General features: G+C 34.0%; 2 protein-coding genes across 17 annotated transcripts in view; both read left to right on the top strand.

The window, feature by feature from the left end:
• Positions 1 to 21,103, top strand: part of LOC127789360 (protein REVEILLE 8-like) — a 62,413-nt gene that overhangs the window by 22,748 nt on the left and 18,562 nt on the right. For 4 of the 16 annotated variants that reach the window (XR_008020534.1, XR_008020533.1, XM_052318351.1 and 1 more), the window contains exon 1: positions 20,215 to 20,531. The exons of 8 other annotated variants lie outside the window; for them this stretch is intronic. Coding sequence is in view for 6 of the 8 variants with exons in the window: in XM_052318351.1 (XP_052174311.1) it covers positions 20,374 to 20,531 (158 nt within the window). In the remaining 2 variants the exon portion in view is untranslated. Of the gene's footprint in view, positions 1 to 20,214; positions 20,532 to 21,103 lie in introns of those variants that run through there. 4 more of the 16 variants (XM_052318345.1, XM_052318342.1, XM_052318341.1 and 1 more) reach the window with 2 other exon arrangements.
• On the top strand, positions 13,464 to 16,063 carry LOC127789359 (pentatricopeptide repeat-containing protein At3g09650, chloroplastic). Its single transcript, XM_052318335.1, has one exon. It carries the CDS (start codon positions 13,640 to 13,642, stop codon positions 15,866 to 15,868), a length of 2,229 nt encoding a protein of 742 aa, XP_052174295.1. The 5' UTR covers positions 13,464 to 13,639; the 3' UTR covers positions 15,869 to 16,063.

Below are 21,103 nucleotides of genomic sequence, written 5' to 3'. Positions count from 1 at the left end.
TAATTTCATATTTGACATAAATGAACTCATTTTTTATTTTTTTTATTTTCTTTTCAAATCAGCGTCATGACCGCTCGATGGCATAACATAATTTATATGTAGATGAAAAAAGAAGCTTTAATGATTCTCATGAATTGTTGGCTGATCGGGGCACCACAAGGGAAATGCTTACAGCAACTCCTGTGATTGAGAAAACTTTATATGTAGATTCTGTACACAAGATGTTTTCTCCAAAGTCAAGTTTATCATCTTCAGATCGGAAAGGGTCATCCAACTCAGTGAATAGCCATTTTGAGATTATTGCAAAAGTTAATGGGTCAGAAGAAATTCCCTCAGTAAATATAGTCTGTCAGGGGAAAGAAATTCCCTGGAAAAATCAGATGAGGAAGGCATGAAAGAAGATATCTGCCAGGAGTTGATTACCTCTCCAAATTTAAAATTGTCCAGCAGTGGGAAAGAAAATCTATTGCTAATATCCAAAATATGTCAGGGGGAGCATTGTTCTGCAACCTCTTTATTGATTCTCTTTTGTTAATGACAAAAATGGAGAGAAAAAGTTCAAAAATAAAAGAAGGTTAATATTTGTAGGGGGAGCTTCTCAATTATTCGGGGGAGCCTCTCTATATGTTTAAAGAATAGTTCTTACAATAATAAATGTTTTGTCATCATCAAATAGGCTCATAAATAAAAAAGGGGGAGATTGTTGAGAAATTTGGTGTTTTGATTTAATGAGAAATAAAATTAGTAAATTTGGATAAAGATGATAACTAAAATAATTATAAAAGATATGTAAAGCATTTTAAATAAAGTCAAGTTTTAATGAGTAATTCACTCAAGTCAAAAGTTTTTTTTTATTGAGTAATGAGTTCAAAATAATCGAGTATCTCATTGATCAAATAGGTTTAAGTGATTTTTTATACAGCATTTACAGAGAGAGAACGGGAGAGAATAAGAAGAAAAAACCCTAGAAAAGTGACCGACTCCCTGCAACCCCCTCAATCAATTTCGTCTTCAATGCCCCCAGAAAACGGCAATCTCGAGGCGTGATATAAATGAAATGAATGGCTCGGATTGCCTCAGGAAAAGCAGCGCCAAAGGTCTGGATCAAGTCGTGCAAAAGAGACAGCAGCAGACAAAACAACAAAAGACCACAAGTTATGAGCATTGGGCTGGCCCAAGGTGGCTGCTTCTTGTGGCCCTCCAGTGGGCGCCCAAAGAGGCAGCCCAGGTTGCCACAAGAAACCCCCCAACCATGGGCCTCATTTTATGTTTCATAATATAACAGTAGAAATTATTAAAATGATTAAGATAAAATTGTATTAAGATAATGTTAAAATAATTTTCAAACTAAGATATGAAATGGTCAAGATAAAGTTGGGAAGCATTTCGAGATTTTTATCAAACTGTTTGTTAAATTTTTTGAAATGCATTGAAAAAGATATGTATTATTTTTTTTATTTGTAAAGTTCAAGATAAATTTATCTGAAGAGGAGAGAGATAAATTTATCTAAAAAATTCAAAATAAAAAGTCACATAATTTTTTTTCAAGAATTATCAGATAAATTTAATAAATATAATAAAGAACACTTTTATCTGTAGTACTTTTTATATCTTAATTTTTTAGTCTATATCTTAGTTAACAAACACTATATAAGAAAATATATTTCCTTACTATTATACTTGTTCTTTCTTAATAAATTATGTGCTAGTAACTTGCAGACTATATAAAGGTGACATAGTAATGATTTAATGATTATTACTGTGCTTTGTGAAGTTATTAATGTGGTTAATTAGCATCTGTTGACAAGGTTCTTGTTCTGATGATTTAATATTCAAAAATTGCAAGCAGTAGGCTAGACCTGAATCTATACTTCGTTCGGGAGAAAATTGATTCTCCTCCAAAAGGTTACAGCCCTAATGCCAAAAATGGTTGACGGAGGTTTTAACAAGATTACCACCCTAATGGCAAAAATGTTTTTTTTACCTGCAATTGTTTGCATGTTTACCAATACTATTATATTTCTGTAATATTATTTTTAATTTTGAATTTTGTAATTAATTTTTGTAAACACTATGTTTCCGAATATTATTTTGTATGTTTCCGAATATTATTTTGTGATCTTGTGATTAGTTTCCGAATCTCTTTTTCTATAATATTGTGTTCCATTTGTTAGGCATACAAATACTATGTTATGTCTTCTAAATTGTTTATTGATTAGGGATACAAATACTATGTTTCAGTTTCTGTATATGTTTACCAATACTTTTGGATTTCTATTAGGTCTCCCACCTTGTTTATTTGTCATGATATAGATGGATAAAAGAAAGAGATGGATGAACAATGTTTTCAATACGAGGCGACCTTCTGCTAAGCAAGATGACTACACACATTACAATTTATAGAGCTGGTAAAAAAAAAGATTCAGAAGAAAAATAGGCTAGGATCATTTATAAATAAGGAGGGGTGGAAAAATTTGATGAAGAGTTTTAATGAATTAATAAGAAAATATTATGACAACAAACAATTGAAAAATCACTGGGATTCTATGAAGAAGGAATTGACACTTTCTAAGCAAATGATGAGAGGAGAGTCAGGTTTGGGGTGGGTGGAACGAAACAAAGAAAACTATTGTGGCAGATGATGATTGGTGGGAACAAAAAATTAAGTTATTTTCATTTATCCTCCTTATGACGATTTTTTGATATCTTATAAACTAATTGATATAATAAATGACAATCAATTTGCATTTGTGGGTTTACAGAAAAATGAAAATTTTTGAAAATTCAAAAACAAAGACTTGTCCATCATATGATTTCACTATGATGGCTTATTATCTGATATTGCAGCAATTGGGAAAAAAACACGAGTCCCATGTAAATATAGAGCTCTCACTCAACTTTCGAGTACTAATGATGCAAATGACAACACTCAGCACATAAATGATCTTGGAAAGCCATTTGCTAAGGAAAATAGTCCCAATGATGCCACAACTAGTGACGATTTGTTTCCAAAGTCAAGCTGGCAACAAGGAAGAACATTGGCTCCTAAAAGGGCTAAAAAGGCAAGGATGTCGAGTGCCGCCATGTTGAGGATAAATATTGAAAAATTAATTCAACTATATTTCAAGAGCACAAATATTTCACTCTGTTGCAAGACCAAAGACATAAAGCATTTCAAAATATATGAGTGTATTGCAGCGTCTTTCCATTCAAGTTGGGAGTAGATTGTGGAATTTTGCTTGCACCCTTTTTACCAAGCCCCTTAATCGGACTGTTTTCATAAATCAACCAGATGATGAGACTCGTTTGTCCTGGTTGGACTACCTCCATCAGAGGGATGAGGAACATCGGCCCTTACTATGAAGATTTTTCTTTAATATGTTTGAATTAATTTTGTTTATGTTTGAATAATATGGAGACTATTGTTCAAAGTTTAGGATTATTTTCTTCAACTTGTTGCTTATGGTGTTTTATATTTGAATACACTTTGATTTGTTAATATTTTATAGACTTGACTTATTTATTGTATTTGGAATGTTGTTGCCTTTCTTAATTTTCCAAATGCATAAGTGAATGTTTGTGGAATTGAGTTGACTTGTTAAGATAAGCTAGTATTAATATTAATAAAGCTCCATGCTTTACTTATAGAGTAATAGAGCATTGGAAGAATGACTACGATGAATCAAATGATGGGAAGGTTAATGCATAAGCATATGCCTAATCAATGTTCTTATTCATGCAAATTGTAGGGGCTAATCTAATTTATTACGGAACCATATCATACATCTTAACGGACAAGTCATATATTTATTCAAAAAATATTACATGATAACGAAACTCGGTGTTACCAAGATTTTTGCATGATAAAATCAATTTTTTTGGATTTAACAAAAAAATATGGTTTCACCCTTACACGAGGGATATATGTGCCTGAATCAATAGGAATCTTTTTGATAATTTGTGCACATGGGGTTGGAAATCGATTGATACAAGAAATGTTCAATTATTCCACTGAGACAATTACCCGGCAATTTCACAGGGTTTCGGTTGTTAATAAGTTAGCTGGTGATATTATTAAACCCCATTACAATGAAAGGGTAAGATATCACAAGGCAAATAACTCTAAGTATTTGTCATTCTTGAAGACACTTATTAATATCTTCTATTAACTTCTTATTATTCTTAATTTAATCTTGATTTAAAATTTGAACATCTTATATTATATTGAAATGATTGATGGTACTCATATAAAGACTAGGCTGCCACGAGGTCAAGAAGTACCCTTTATAGGATGCAAAGGATATCCGATCCGAAATATCCTTGTAATTGTGGACTTTAACATGTCTTTTACATTTGCATGGATCGGGTGGGAGGGATCAACTCATGATACCAGAATATTTGGTGAGACAATTCGCAGGCTAGGTTTGAATTTTTCTTATCCAATAAGACGAAAATATTGTCTAGTAGATACAGTGTACTCTCATATGACTGGATACATGAGGCCATACAAGGGTAAGAATATAAAATACCACCTTGAAGATTTTCGACATACAAGAACATCACGCTTAGGTGCACCAAAAGAACATAAATAGTTATTTAATTACTTACATTCTTAGTGCAGAATAATCGTTGAACACACTTTTTGATTATGAAAGGCTAAATTTAGCATTTTGGAATATATGTCTGCATACAGTTTTGATACCCAACGAGACATAATTTTGGGTACAATGGTCATCCATAACTATATTAGAAAGAAAATGGTACAAGATAATTCATTTACTACAGCTAAAAACGAAAATTATATTTTTTATGCACATTATGTCACACCATCTGACAATCAATTTGACGATGAAATGGATCATAGTGATAATTATTGGATAATAGTGTGGGATGCTATAGCCCTAGATATTGAATAATTACAATAATTGTATGTAAATTTTTTTATTTTTTTCTGCTAACCCTTTTTGCATATGTATAGGAAAATTGTACTTCAATTCAAATATTGTGTCTTATCTAATCTTGTAATTTTTTAACATTTATCAAATTTATGGATGAAACAAATATAAATTTCTAAAATAATTTATTTAAATATTAATACTTTATATATATTGATAAAATATAAAAATAAATAATTTTATATAATATCTCAATAGATATATTTAATATTTTTATGAATTAAACCTAAATTTAAATATAAAGTATTATATTAATATATTTTTTAATAATTATGTATAATTTATCAACATATAATTGTAAGTGTTTTATCAATTGGACATCAATTTATAATTTTTAATAAAAATTAATTTTTATATTAATTTTATTTATATTATTTAGTAACGTGCCTATTTTAGTTTTTTTTTGTTAAAACACATTTATCCAAACATATTATTAATTTAAATGCTATTCAAATTTTTATATTTACATAACTTAAAAGTTGTTAAAAAAAAGGTAAGCCAAATAACCTCTAAGCTAAGTCTACTATGATGTGCCAAATTTATAGTGTTAATATTTAAGTTTAAATTAGATTATGAGTCTCTTTTTTACAAGAAATAAGTTATGAAAATTCTAAAATATTTATTTCTCATCTTTTTTTCTCTAAATTTAAAAGTAATATTTTTAGAAAATTAAAAAGGATAAAACAGAAAATGTACTTTTATTCATATATTCATTTTAAATTAAATATATAAAATAAAAAATTTAAATAGTAAATCATTCTAATGGTTATTTTTTGAGCAAATAATTTTTAAAGATATTACTTCTCAAATCTGTATTGCGCCTTCAAAGCCAACAAGTGGAACATCCTCCACGTGGGCCTGGCTTGAGCCCATACTTCTTTTGGTCTTAGTCGCTCCCACCCTTGAAAGATTATGACTCTTTTTAGGTAATATTTACTTTTAGAAAATTATTGCAATTTTAAATATATATATATATTTTTACATAAATTAAAATTTTAAAAATATGTTTAAAATAGTTTTTCAATTGGACAATAAAAAAATATTTTTTTAAAAAAACTTACTAAATTTTAAAATACATCATAAATATGTTCTTTAATCTTAATTTTTACTTATTTTATAGAAAAAATATGCTTTTTAATTTAACCTTATTTTCAATTTTGTCAATAACATTTTTTTTATTTTCTTTTATTTTTTTCTAAATTCACAACCACCCTCGTACCTTCATTTCCTTCATTTTTAGATTTTGCAACCAATCCTTAATCCATTGTCTATTTCCCATATTTACAACCACTTTGATTCACAGAATTCGATATATTGAAAGTGACCTGTCATCTCTTTTGAAGTTGTCATTGTTGTCATTCAGAGTTCTTCCTTTCACCTTATGCAAAAGGTGTACTCTCTCGACCCCTTCACACACTGTTTCTTGTACGTGAAAAATATAAATTATGGTACACGATAATTAACTAGACAAGAAGTACAATGCATGATACCCATAAAAAGTCACCTCTACAGAAGGGTGAAATTCTCACACTATGACTACCATGACTCGAACCTGCATCCTTGATTACAATCTGCTACTCGGGTACCAACCATGCTATGCCTGTGGGACAAGTTCTTCCCTTCTCTTCTTTGAAAAAAAAAAAAAATAATGATTGTGACTTTCAAAGTAGAAAATAACTTGATTTTAAATATATTTTCTTATCTCTTAAACTCTAAATTTAATTTCATATTTGACATAAATGAACTCATTTTTTATTTTTTTTATTTTCTTTTCAAATCAGCGTCATGACCGCTCGATGGCATAACAAGTTTAATCATGTATTTTGTATACCAAAGTTAATTTCAAGTTATTTTGTTATGAACAATGATGTATAATTTCATTAGGTGATCCAATTGGGTGGAATCTAAAAAGACCTCTGCCTTTTGATAATATGTAGAACTACCTAAAAAATTAAAAATTATTATCTATTTATCATAGTAGTTTTGAATTATTAGATATCAATTGTTATTTAATATCAAAAAACAAAATAAATAATTAAAAAAGAATTAAAGAAATATTAAATTTTGAATCTTTACTTTAGGCGACTGATAATAGATTGGGTGGTATTTTAACTAGGTGTTTGTTCTCTCTATCTCTAATAATTGTATTGAAGTTTTCAATAAATCAAATAATTATAATTTTTTATTTAAATAAAAAATCAAATTCCATTTAATTCCACATTTTCTCCAAGGCCCTCTTATTAAGCTACTCATTTACTTATAAACTCTTTTACATCTTATCATGTTACACATAATTAAATATTAAGATGAATCTACCTCAGGAGTATAGTCTAGTGATTCTGATGATCTCATTTGGAGCTTACTCTGTCATGGATAGAGTATTGCTCTAGAATCAAAACCAAGGGCTACCAGATTCATTGATTTAACTATTTCACCGTATTCTAGATTCAGTAGATGAGGTTACTTGTGATGGGGCATTACTAAAAAATAAAAAAAAAGATGAACCTAAATTTAAAAAAAAAAAACTTGAATTGAGCATTTTAAGTGAATTTGACTGATTTAATTAACTCATTTTTTATAATTCAAAATTTTAATTAGTCCATATTCATAAAAATTCTGTCATGAGTTAGTTTGGATATTATTTATAATAGAAAAACCTCCATCTATAAATATGAGATAAATCTTAGGTTTATGGGATCCCATAATATATTTTAGATATCTTAAAGAAACAATAAATGTTAAATTGGGACGTAAGTCTGCCATAATACATTTTATAGTAATGCTATTCGACCAGAAGTAGTGCCCGAAGAAGTGCCACCTAGAAGAGAATTACAATTTCACCCCTTGTCCAATTGACAGAAATACCCCTATTCAAATTTGAGTCCTTCCCTCGCTCCGATGCTCAATCTCTCACTCCCTTCTATCTTCTCTCTCAGTTGCTTTCTTTCTGTGTTCGTGTGTTCTCTCTTGTTCGACCCTAGCCATCGCGAAGTCTCTCACTGTTCTCACTACCTTCTCTAATACTTGCTCTCTCTTGTTCTCTCTAGATTGACCTCCCCCATCACTCAAAACGAAACCGGCCGTAGTGCGACCCGTCTTCTCAGATCGAAGAAGGGTCATCGTCTTTCGCCCATACGACTTCATCTCCGGCCCTTTCTCGGCTCCATTGGCTCCGATCTACAAGAAGGGAGGTAAGTCTTTTAGACATTTTAGTCATGAGCACACATCCATCCTATATACGTATATACGCATTTTCTAGCTTTGGCCGAGACTTTAATGTTACATCTAGGGAGATTGTGCCGTTGGATCTTGCTGGTTTTGGGGTATGTTGGTCGATGGGCCTTTGGGTGTCTGGTGGTTGCCTATGATTGCCGGAAACCACCGGCCACGGTGGTTGGTGGCGATTGGCAGTCCGCATTTGGGTTGCGACGTCTTTGTATCTAATGTGTTAGATATTGTTTCTATTGTGTTAGACCACATTTTGTGTCTAAAAGACTTTAGTCATCAAATACAAAGATTATTCAAATGTGATGGGTTGCGAATTCATCTTTAGCACATATCAGATACAAATATGACTAAAATGAGCAAGGTTGCGACTTTAGCACACATCAGATACAAAGATGACTAAAATGTGTGTTAATGACTAAAATGTCTTTAGCACACATGAATAATCTAACATTGTTTCTATTGTTGGTCTCCATTTTTTCTATTTCTCTGTATATATTCATATACCATATTATACTTCTAATAAAGTATTGATTTTCTATAATTTTTTTAATTTGATTGTAGGCAATCAATTTTAATTTAGGAGACGAAGGAAAGCCCCAATGAGTAGCATAGGTATGTATGAGAAAATTAGTGATTTAAAACAAGAAAAAAAAAATGTTTATGCAAATTATATAGGTAACATTATATTCTCTTATGCGTGTGCCTTGTTTGATCTAGTGAGTCATAGTGTGCTTCCGAAATTAGCCGAAGATAATGAGGAAAATTGCCAAGATAATGAAGGTCCTCCGTTAAATGACGAAGTAGCAGGAGAATACAATGATCTTGTCACTAAGGTTGGAATGAAATTCAATGATGAGAATGAAATTTATGAATTTTACAAACAATGTGCTTACCATGTGGGTTTTCCAATAAAAAAAGGAATTCAAAGAAGAGTGAGGATGGGGTCGTAAGATATGTGACTTATGCATGTAGTCGAAAGGGCAAAAGAACTAGTTGAGTTAGCACTTCTCTGAAGCCTCAACCAACAATTCGAATAGGGTGTAAAGCTAAGATCACAGCCATATTAGTTGTTTTAGGAACATGGCAAATAAGCACCATCCATCTTGAGCATAACCATGAAACAAGTCCAAGCAAATCTAGGTTGTATAAATGTAATAGACAGTTGAACGATCAGGTGAAGCGACAACTTCAAGTTAATGATATAGCTGGAATCTCGCTACAGAAAAGTTATAACTCAGCTGTTGTTGAGGCTGGTGGGTATGAGAATCTGACATTTATGGAAAAAGATTGTAGAAATTACATTGATAAGGTGAGAAAGTTAAGACTTGGGGAAGGAGATGCTGCTGTTATTCAAGCGTATTTTTCTAAAATGCAAGCCCTTTGTTCGGGTTTCTACTTTAGTGTCGACTTGGATGAAGAGTGTCAATTGAGGAATGTATTTTGGGCGGATAATAGATGTAGAAAAGCGTATAAGGAATTTGGCGATATTGTGACATTCGACACCACATACCTGACCAATAGGTACGACATGCCATTTGCTCCATTTGTTGGTGTAAATCACCACGGCCAATCAACACTGTTTGGATGTGGTCTCCTTTCAAACGAGGGCACTAGGACTTTTGTGTGGCTGTTTAGTACATGGCTTCAGTGTATGGAGGATCAGGCTCCCACTGGAATAATCATTGATCAGGATAAGGCTATGTAAAACGCAATTGAGATAGTTTTCCCTAACACGAAACACAGGTGGTGTTTGTGGCATATACTAAAGAAGTTTGCCTGAAAAGTTTGGGAACCATAGTTACAAGGCTTCAATTCTTTCGGCTGTACATGATGTTGTGTACGAATCACATAGTCTTGAAGTATTCGAACAAGGTTGGAGTTTAATGATTGAGAAATATGCACTACATGACAACGATTGGTTGTCTGGACTATACACACAAAGAGCCCGTTGGGTGCCATGTTTCTTGAAAACTAGTTTTTGGGCAGGGATGTCAACAACCCAGCGGAGAAAGAGCATGAATGCATTTTTCGATGGTTATGTACACTCAAAAACTTCATTGAAGCAATTTGTTGAACAATATGAGTGTGCATTGAGGTCTAAAGTTGAAAAGGAGTTTCAGGCAGACGTTAAGTCATTTTCTCAAATGGTCTCGTCTCATCGAGGTATCCCATGGAGAAATAATTTCAAGAAGTGTACACAATCTCAAAATTCAAGGAGTTTCAGAATGAGTTCACAGGGAAGATGTATTGCGAGGTTGTGTCTATCGAGGAGGGGTCGCTTGGTACGAGGTACAAGGTGCGCGAAGATATCATATTTGACGAAAGATTCAAGGAGAGAAAATTTTCAATTGATATTGACAAAGAGAAATGCAATTTTATTTGTAGTTGTCATATGTTTGAGTTTAGGGGAATAATATGTAGATATATGGTCACGGTATTGATTCGAGATGGTATCAGATCACTTCCTGACAAGTATATTTTAAGGTGATGGAGGAAAGATGTCAGTAGATCCTACACGAGAATAAAGATTAATTACAACGGTTGGATTAGTACGCCTAGTCAGTTAAGATACGATAAGCTGTGCAGTATGTTTGCAAATATTGCAAACTTGGTTGTAGATGATGAAGATAGTACCCAGGAAACTATGGAGTGGATGGAATCTCAATTAACTGCATTGAGGAAATCTAATATGAAGCCTAGTTGTGGTAGTAATATACATGTTGAAGATAGTGTGCAAGAACAATTTCCTGATTCTGGAGAGGCAGCTACAGCTTCAAGCGTGCAAATTTTGGATCCAATATGCTCGCAAACAAAGGGAGCCCCTAGGAAGCTTCGCAAGAAGGGTCCATTGGAAACGAGTTCCAAGAAAGCGAAGAATGTGCCATTAGAAAGGAGTTCCAAAAAAGCGAAGGTATGCTTTAATCTTTTGTTTAATTATCTGATAATGTAGTGTTCAAATTCTCAATTATAATGGTTGTTACTTTCGTTTGATATTTAGGTGGGATCCTCGAAGGTAAACGAAGGCAATGCCCTGATGCAAAACATTGTTCAAGACAATCAAATATTTAGTGAAGGATTTACACAAGGACAATATCACGATTTGACATCGTTCTCATGCTTAGAATTAATGGTAAGTACTTGGATGATATTTGGGTAATAATCTAAGTTGTCATTTTTTAAATTTTTGGACTTTCATTTAGGTTATATTTGGGTAATAATCTAAGATCTTTGGCTATTCATTCTTCCATGCCTTAGACGGTGAGAAAGATGTACATACACGTACATAAAGGTGATGGATACTGATACAAACATATCTTCAAATATCACTGATATGAAAATACTAACAACAAACACAATCGTTAATTTAGGTACTATAACTAAATTACAAGTACATAATTACATCAAAACAAAATACCTAAATCTACTTCCATCATTTTTCATCACCCATAAACTGAATAAAAAACAATCCAATCCTAACACTATCATACATTTAACAAACCTTCTGTCTTTTGTTTTATACTCTTAAAGTTTCATTTTCAATTTTATATTTTCTTGTACAATACTGCTAAGCTCTATTTGAAGCTTCAATAACTTTTCTTTTTTTCTTAAAACTTTTTTTTCAAAAATCTTGACTTGTTCTTCTAAAGCTTTCCCCTTATCGAACAATACTCCACATAATATTTTCTCATGCGCTGTGCATTCATCATCGATCTATTGAAACCATCTGCAATCATCATCATGTCCATCAAATCATCCAACAATTAATTTCATTCATATTAACGACTTATACATTTATAAGAGAATAAATTACCTTCCAAAATCGACATCTCAAAAATTTTCTTCCAGGATTACTCTTAGTCCATGATGTGTAGCACTTTACAGATACACCTTGTTTACACATAATTGTCTGATGCGAACTACATGAGTTAATTGAAGCTTCTTCCATTTCCAAAATGGAAGCCATAAATCCTGAGATAGTAAATTTCTTAAACAAAACAAATCAAGTTTATCAAATAGAGCCATAACAAATAAAGTTTATATTCTTAAACAAAACAATATGCTCGGATCAAATAGAGCACCAAACAATGGTTAAATTGAAAACAATAAATTAAAGAACCATAACAAATAGCAGTCACACTCAAACTTCTCAATACAAAATAATAAATTCTAATCAAACAATGGTTAATCAAATAGAGCACCAAATTGTCTTCTCTTTTTTTTAATTATTATTACTAAAGGAACAAACCTAACTAATTATACAATTTCAGTTAGAACATGGGTCAATTGAAAACTAAGACATGGATCATACAATTTCAACACTTCCATTCCTGGATTCCTCACCCAGTGACCCAAAAGATATTGCTAGAGAATAAATAATCAGAATAAATAATTCAACACTTCCATTCATAGATCCAAGATGCTAAAAAAGATGATACATAAATCACAAAAATAAATGAATCACAAAGATGCCGAGTATCCAAAATAAATCACAAAGATTATGTATGCCGAGTATCCAAAATAAATCACAAAGATGCTCCATAAATCACAGTTAAACTTTTGAAAACCCAAATTGCGCGTATATACATATATATCATGGATGTATGTCGGAAATCATTACTGATAAAACTAAAAGACTTACTTTCGTGTAGATCTGGGCCACTTATACCGTGAAAATATGCTCGGATCGAAGATCAAACGATTAGATCAAAGATCAGAGTGCTTGAGATACAACGAAAGATGTTGCAATGGAGGAGACGAGGAAGCTGTTTCAATGCAGAGGGAGGGAGAGGGTCGTTTCAGTGCGGGCGAGAGAGAAAGAAGCAATGGCCGGTGGACAGAGAGAGACCAACGGCCAACAAGGAGAGGGTCGTTTCAACTCGAGCTCGAGAGAGATGGAAGACGCGGTCGACAAGGAGAGAAAGACCTACGGCCAACAAGGAGAGAGACATCGATGGTCAGTAAGAAAAGGAGAGGGAGGGAGGCAGGGAGAAGGAGACCGAGGGCTTGGCAAGGAGAGGGGAAAGGAGAGGGAGGGGTCGTTCTGAGAAAGAAAGAGGAAAAGGTTGAAGAAGGCCAAAAATTTTGAAATACATTACTCTTCGAGCACCACTTCTAGCCGAATAGCATTACTCTTCTCAAATTATATTGCACAGCTCAAAAGACTTGAATAGTTTATCTGACAAAAATGTTTTCCAAGACTGTTTTAAGTAAGCAAAATGACATATTTGTTCATGCATTGAAGATGATAATGTTTCCGTTAACGAACTGTTCAACGACCCACCACCAGCGGACAGATCAAACTCAACGTAGTACATCCCATCTCCACTCAAAATACTCTGCCTTCTCGAACATATCCCCCCCGAAACCAGTACCAAAACCCCATCTTATCACCCTTCTCCGCCATACACACGCCTCTCTCCCCCAAAAATCCCTCTCCTTCCCCACATGGCCCGGCCATGACCACCGCCGTCAAGCTCCCACCACCACCACCTCCGCCACCTTCAAACCGACGACTTCACCTCCCCCAGACCCTCACTCTCCACTGGGCTTCTTCTCCCCCTCCAAAGTACCCCCACTTTCCCACTCAAGCCACTTCCGACCACCACTCCAATTCCCTCGCAACAACCACCAAAACAAACCCACCTCCCGGTTTCCATGATGCCACGCTCCTAGCGCTGCTCCGGCAGAGGAAAACGGACGAGGCCTGGCTGATATACTCGCAGAGTTCGAGTCTTCCCAGCCCCACTTGCCTCAGCCGACTGGTCTGTCAATTGTCGTACCAGAACACGCGCCAGGGCCTGGAGCGCGCGCAATCCATCGTCCGGCGCCTCCGCCATGAGCGGCAGCTCCACCGCCTCGACGCCAACTCGCTTGGCCTCCTCGCGGTGGCCGCCGCCAAGGCCGGCCACACGCCATACGCCGCCTCCGTTATTAAGTCCATGCTCAAGTCCGGTTACCTGCCCCACGTCAAGGCGTGGAGCGCCGTCGTCAGCCGCCTCGCCGCCGCCGGCGACGACGGCCCCTCCGAGGCGGTTAATCTGTTTGCCTCCGTTGTCCGTAGAATTCGTAGGTTTGCGGACCCGAAAGTAGTGGCGGATTCCGCTCCTGACACGGCTGCTTACAATGCGGTGCTCAATGCTTGCGCCAATATTGGGGATACAAAACAGTTCCTCCAACTGTTCGACGAAATGCCTGAGTGGGGTTGTGAGCCTGATGTTTTAACCTACAATGTGATGCTTAAGTTGTGTGCTAGAGTTGAGAGGAAAGACCTACTTGTTTTTGTATTAGAGAGAATTCTGGAGGAGAAAATTCCTTTGTGTATGACCACATTCCATTCGCTTGTCGCCGCTTATGTTGGCTTTGGTGATCTAGAAACGGCAGAGAATATGGTGCAGGCAATGAGGGTGGGTCGGCAGGACCTTTGTCGAATTCTAAGAGACTTCGATTTGGAAACCCCAACTCGGGATAAGAGTGGTGTACTTGAGAAACTGCTTCCCAATTCTGTTAATCCAAGCGATTATGAACCCCCATTGTTGCCTAAGATATACGCCCCCGACTCTAGAATTTACACGACTCTAATGAAGGGTTATATGAAAGAAGGGCGTGTTAGTGACACGGTGAGAATGCTAGAGGCAATGCGGCATCAAGAAGATAGTGCCAGCCGCCCCGACCATGTTAGTTACACAACAGTTGTGTCCGCGCTGGTGAAGGTGGGATCGATGGATCGGGCTCGGCAGGTGCTAGCCGAGATGACTAGAATTGGTGTTCGTGCTAATAGGATTACTTACAATATCCTTCTCAAAGGGTATTGCCACCAGCTGCAGATAGAGAAGGCGAAAGACTTGATTCGAGAGATGGTTGATGATGCTGGGATTGAGCCTGATGTTGTTTCCTATAATACTTTGATTGATGGATGTATACTGGTTGATGACAGCGCCGGGGCTCTTAACTACTTCAATGAAATGCGAGCAAGAGGAATTGCTCCTACCAAGATCAGTTACACTACTTTAATGAAAGCGTTTGCTTTGTCAGGCCAACCAAAGCTAGCTAACAAGGTCTTCGATGAGATGCTCCAGGACCCCAGAGTGAAGGTCGATTTGGTTGCTTGGAATATGTTGGTTGAAGGGTATTGTAGGCTCGGTTTGATTGAAGAAGCCAAGAAAATAGTTGAGAGGATGAAAGAAAACGGATTCTACCCTAATGTCGCTACGTATGGAAGCCTTGCAAACGGGATTGCAGTTGCTAGAAAGCCTGGAGAAGCACTACTGCTTTGGAATGAAATAAAGGAGAGGTGTGGCGACAAAAAAGGAGGTGATGTCGCTAATTCCTCTTCGGCTGTTATACCATTGACACCCGATGAAGGTCTCTTGGATACTCTGGCTGATATTTGTGTGAGGGCTGCTTTCTTCCGGAAAGCTCTGGAGATTGTAGCTTGCATGGAGGAGAATGGAATACCACCAAATAAGACCAAGTATACAAGAATCTATGTGGAGATGCATTCCAGGATGTTCACAAGTAAGCACGCATCAAAAGCCCGGCAAGATCGAAGGGTTGAGAGGAAGAGAGCTGCAGAGGCATTCAAGTTCTGGCTGGGATTGCCTAATTCTTACTATGGGAGTGAGTGGCGGCTTGAGCCTGTAGATGGAGATGGAGATGGAGATGAATATGCTTCTGATTCTTCATAACCATATTGCATTACAATCTTGTTGAAAATGCAATTCAAGTGACAATAGTTTTTGGTGCATTTGAGTAAGTTGATCAATCTTGTAAAACTTGATTTTTGCATCCACTCTATGTGTCATTTACCTCTGTAACATATGAAATTGATTCCTTGGCTGGCCCATGACTATATATATATATACACATGTGATTTCACTTTCTATTTGGTATCAGTTTCTGGGTGCAATGTCTTTGGCTGTTTGATAAGAGGTATAATTCAGTAATCTCCATGACCCTACGGCTATTAAGGTACAGAGTTTTTCCAAAAACTACCTTTGAGTAAGCAAAGTTACAAAATTCTATTGTCATGACCATTATCTTCGGGATGCCCATTATCACAACTGAATCACTTTTGGGAGTTAGTAGTGACACTTAGCCTGAACCAAGTTTACTCGTGTGTGCACGTTCAGAGCATAGATCGAACGATCGAATAAATAATATGTCAGTGTCAATTTGGTAGGTTGCGAGTTTGATTCTTGTCCTGTACAAGAGTCAAAGATCCAACTTGTAATTTATCTCTCCTAACGTAATCAATGACATAAATACTAAAGATCGCGCAAGAACAATCATCCTAAATTTACTCGTGTGCTAATAGGAACCATATTAGCATATTGCTCTGTTTCTTAGATTGAACCACGCATTCCCCAAGATGTCATTTAAAAGATCATGATTATGGGGTTCTTACCACTATTCAGATATGGAATTCATTCATGATATTTATCCCGTTTTAGAGTATATATTTTAAAGCTGCCTCATATCTTATTTCAAAGTTCATGTCCTACAGGAAACCGTTAGCGTGGGAGTGTTTTCGCATTATGTGCCTGATATTAATTCCGTTTTTAGAATATAATGAGAGCTGCCTTACATTTAAGGTTCGTGTCCTAAGTTTCTCTAATACAGTAAACTATTGTTGAAAAATGCTGGTTGGACGTATTTCTCTTCGGGTCATTTTGTCCCATTAACTGCCCCAGCAAAAATTTCAGTCAAGCTGACAACCAAGGTTGTGAAGCAATTATGTTGCACAGAGTCTTAAAAGTTTTATTGGTTTCCTCAAAAAAGTTTTATTAATTTATTAAAAAAAAATATTTATGAACTTAGTATAGAAATAATATTATCGTAACTCATAAATTATTTATATTAAATAATTATATAATTATAAAAATTTGTAAAAAATTGATCTGTCACTCATGTCGGACAACATATCAATTGTCCGCCCATGACGTAGGCAACCAAGAGAGGGGTAGGTGTGACACCCAATGCCCCTTTCTAGCCTCCTGACACGAGCAACAAATTGAGACTAGACGTTTGTATAATAAGAGAACGTTTGGTATGTAAGAAGTTTTTAAATTTTCGAGATTCATGATTTTTAATAATATTTTTAGGAATATTTGATTTTCAAGATTTATATAATTCTATATTTGGTTAAATTTAAACATTATTGGAGAATGTTGAATATTTTATTTTTTGGGAATGTTACATTCTTATGTTTAGTTTAAATTCAACATTTTTAGAAATTTATATTTTTTTTAAAAATTATCCTTATTTGTTTTTTTGTTTATAAATGATAAATTCATTCCAATATATAAAATATATTGCGACTCACAACCTTTTAAGAAACCAAAAAATATCATTTTTTTTACACGTTATGTATATATGATATAATTGTGAAAGGGTTACGGGTTCTAAGAGGGTAAAAGGTGTTTTAGACTTTTTATTTATTAAAAATTTCTTAAATTTAAAATTTCCAATTCCTTCCATAGAAATTTTTTTTGTGAAAAAGTTGATTAAAATAAATCTTAAAATAATTATTTTTTAGATTTTTTTTTAAATTATACTAAATAATACTAGAGGGTAGATTTTCAATCTAACATTTTTAAAAATTTAAAAATTTCATGCCACTAAAAGTTAAACTCTCATCATGAGATAAGAAAAAAAAAAAAGTCAAATTCTTATCACATATATTGAAAGTAATGATGGTAACTAAATGATCTAAGTAAATTTATTTATATGTAATATATAAAATATACGAGTAAATCCTCTTCCATTGCGGAAATCTTATTTAAAGCAACGAAAATATTATTTAGATATTTATAAGTGATATTTTTATATTAATATATTATATTATTTAAATAATATAAAAATATTACATTAAAAATTATTTTTAAGTGTCTAGATATTATCCTTTCCAATACAACGACCCTCAAAATATGGATCAATTTTGGATGCTTGCTGGTTACAAGACTCCAATCTTTAGTTCAAAAGATTGTTTCCTTATGATTTTTTATTTTTCAATTAATCTATATCATATGAATATGTAATCTATTATATTATGTGTATATAAAGAAATTATTAAATAATTTTTACAAATAAAAAATATAAACATAAAATATTTTCACAAAATTGTCATGTAATCTATAATATTTTCACCACCCACTTTGGTGCAGGGGCGGAGCCACCTGAGGCCAAGTGGGGGCAGTTGCCCCCACTGAGCCAGATTTTTGTTTTAATTTTTTTTTTTATAATAATTTACTATTAAAAATAAAAAAAAATAAGTATTAAAGAAAGTAAGTATATAATGGTAATCATCACAATAGTTTTTATAATTTTCTCATAATTTTTTTTTCTAATAATGATACAAATCAAACTAAATATTAAAGAAAATTATGAAGTAAAGAAAACAAATACAGAGAAAATATATATTGAAGAAAATGAACAAATTAACAAAGTAAATTAATGTTGCACAACTTTCTATAGATCTCGAGCAAAGAACTATAATAATGGATTATAATATTAATTTTCAAAATCAAATTAGAAGAGTCTACTTGTAAAGAGATCTCTGTTAGTTTCGAAATCAAGACAATTCATTCCAATTTAGTTCAATGAATTTGGTAATTGGTTGGAATATAGTATAAGCAAAAATGTCGTATTTTATTTATATTGTTATCTTTTTAAAACAAATAATGGAGAATAAGGAGATGGTGATTTTTTTATGAAAAAATGGTTCAATAATTTTTTTTTTTTTAAAAGATAGACTTTAAGTTCATGTTGGAGATGCTAATAATGCACACAATTAAGTTTGAAATAACTGTAAAACCTTAATGAATCAAGAACAAAATATTGAAATAGTTTTTTTTGGGCAATTAGAACATACATTATGTGATTATTGAATTTGTCTAAATACATCAATTGGTTATATTCGACTTCTTCTGTGACAAGAACTACTCTTTCTTGGTCATGATGAGTCTAAAAATTCAAATAAATAATATAATTTTCTTGAATAATTGCAATTTCTAGTATGCAAAGCTGTAAAGAATAATTGTAAAAAAAAAAAAATTAATATTATCATTATTATCTTATTTTTAAAATTATATTTTTGTATTTAAGTTTGCCCCACTGAACCAAAATCTTAGCTCTGCCCGTGTTTGGTGGTGCATGTGTTAAACACCTAAAATCTCATGCTTGACTTTGCTCGATAATATTGTTGTTATTCATTTCATATAATTCTAATATAGTATTTAATTATTATTAATTAAATTTAAAAAATAAAAATAACTAATGAAACGTTGTCTAAAAAATAATGACGGAATCAATATCTTGAATTAGGAATAGAAGTCTCAAGTGGGTATACTATTTTTTTTTATATTACTTAATTATTATCTATTTTTATTTTAAAAAAGTAAAAATTAAAAAATATAATAATTTATATGTATGTATAATATCAAAGAAACAAAAATAATTTTTAAAGTTGTAACGTATAAGACATCCACTATTAAAAGTCGATTTCAAATCAACTCACACACTATCACCATCGGTTTTCCCTAGCCATTAAACAAGATGTGTGGATCACATGTCACTAGAGGACATGTAGATCTAGTAGTACAGATGGGCCCATTCCCTCCCCCCCCCCGGTTTAGGCCTATTGCCCACCACAATCCACCAAGTCCTATGGATGCCAGCCAGTTTCATTTTCTCCATCCATCCAGTGGCTGGAAAACTACCCTTAAGACATTAACTTTATTATGTTGTGTTAAGAAGCAATGGTGGTGACAATTTGACGACGCTATAGCCCGCCGTCAATTGGGTGGGTGGGTGCCTCTCGCACTCGATTTTTAAGTTTTACATTTAATTTAATAGATTTTGTATTGCTTAAATATTTATTTATATTTTTCAAAAAATAATATATCTGAACAAGTGGGAGGTTATTATTAAAAGAATTAAAAATTTAATATAGAAAATTGATAATTAACGGAAAGCGAAGAAGCTGGTACCGATTAAATCGCCAAAGTTTTTTCGTCAAGTTCAAGTACGTTTCGGTTAGTTGTAAGGCCTCAAAATCCACTCGCTCCCATTTCTCACAAATCTAAACTCGCCCGCCACATCACAAACTCCTCTCTCTCTCTCTCTCTCTCTCTCTCTCTCTCTGTATTTGGTCTATGCCGGCACCGCCAACACCTCCGCCGCTGCCACCGCCATGAATTCGAGCTCCTCCAACCCTCCTGCTCAGTCCATGGCCAACTCAACGTCGACCGATGGCTCAGGCAAGAAGGTTCGAAAGCCTTACACTATTACCAAGTCCAGAGAGAGTTGGACCGAAGAAGAGCACGACAAGTTCCTTGAAGCTCTTCAACTGTTAAGTTCTATATTTCTTCAATTTTGAACCTTCATCTTCCTTTGTTTCTTGATTGATTCTCGCATAATTCTGCACACACGGAGGACTCCTGTTTGGTTACGCTTTCTGTTTCCGCTTCCGTTATTTTCGGGAGTCGAAATGATGGGGAACAGTCCTCCTAGTGTTTTTATTTTGTGCCGAAAATAACTTTTTCCTATTGGTTTTCAGAAAAATTGTCAAGTATGAAATTCACTCTTCCTCTTTTTTGGTGCTCCGGGATATATAATTATAAACAACTAAAAGTTTGAGAACAATCTGAATATATTTCTTAAAAATGCGGTGGTTCTAGAGAATTTGCTCGAATGAAAGCAAAGGTGCTCGTTTCTTTAGGTCAAATGTAAGCGCAAAGAGAATTTTGAGAGGTCATCGATCACATGTTGGTTCTTGCTCTCAAAAAAGTCGATATGCTAGGAATTTAGCCTAAATTTTGAAACACTTTCTTCATATTGCAGTGTTTTTCCAAAAGCCCCTCCCGGGAGCAGTTTGTCCAATAAGTTTCCCGTACTGTTTTGCGTTATATAGAAATCCAAGA

The sequence above is a fragment of the Diospyros lotus genome, chromosome 13 (assembly GCF_014633365.1).
Source record: "Diospyros lotus cultivar Yz01 chromosome 13, ASM1463336v1, whole genome shotgun sequence".
NCBI classification, from domain to species: Eukaryota; Viridiplantae; Streptophyta; class Magnoliopsida; order Ericales; family Ebenaceae; genus Diospyros; species Diospyros lotus.
Note: the sequence above shows the minus strand (reverse complement) of the source record. Positions and strands in the feature narration are given on the sequence as shown.

What these genes read in the sequence shown, in the direction of transcription:
- LOC127789359 (XM_052318335.1), top strand. Translation starts at nt 13,640, where the DNA reads ATGACCACCGCCGTCAAGCTCCCACCACCACCACCTCCGCCACCTTCA.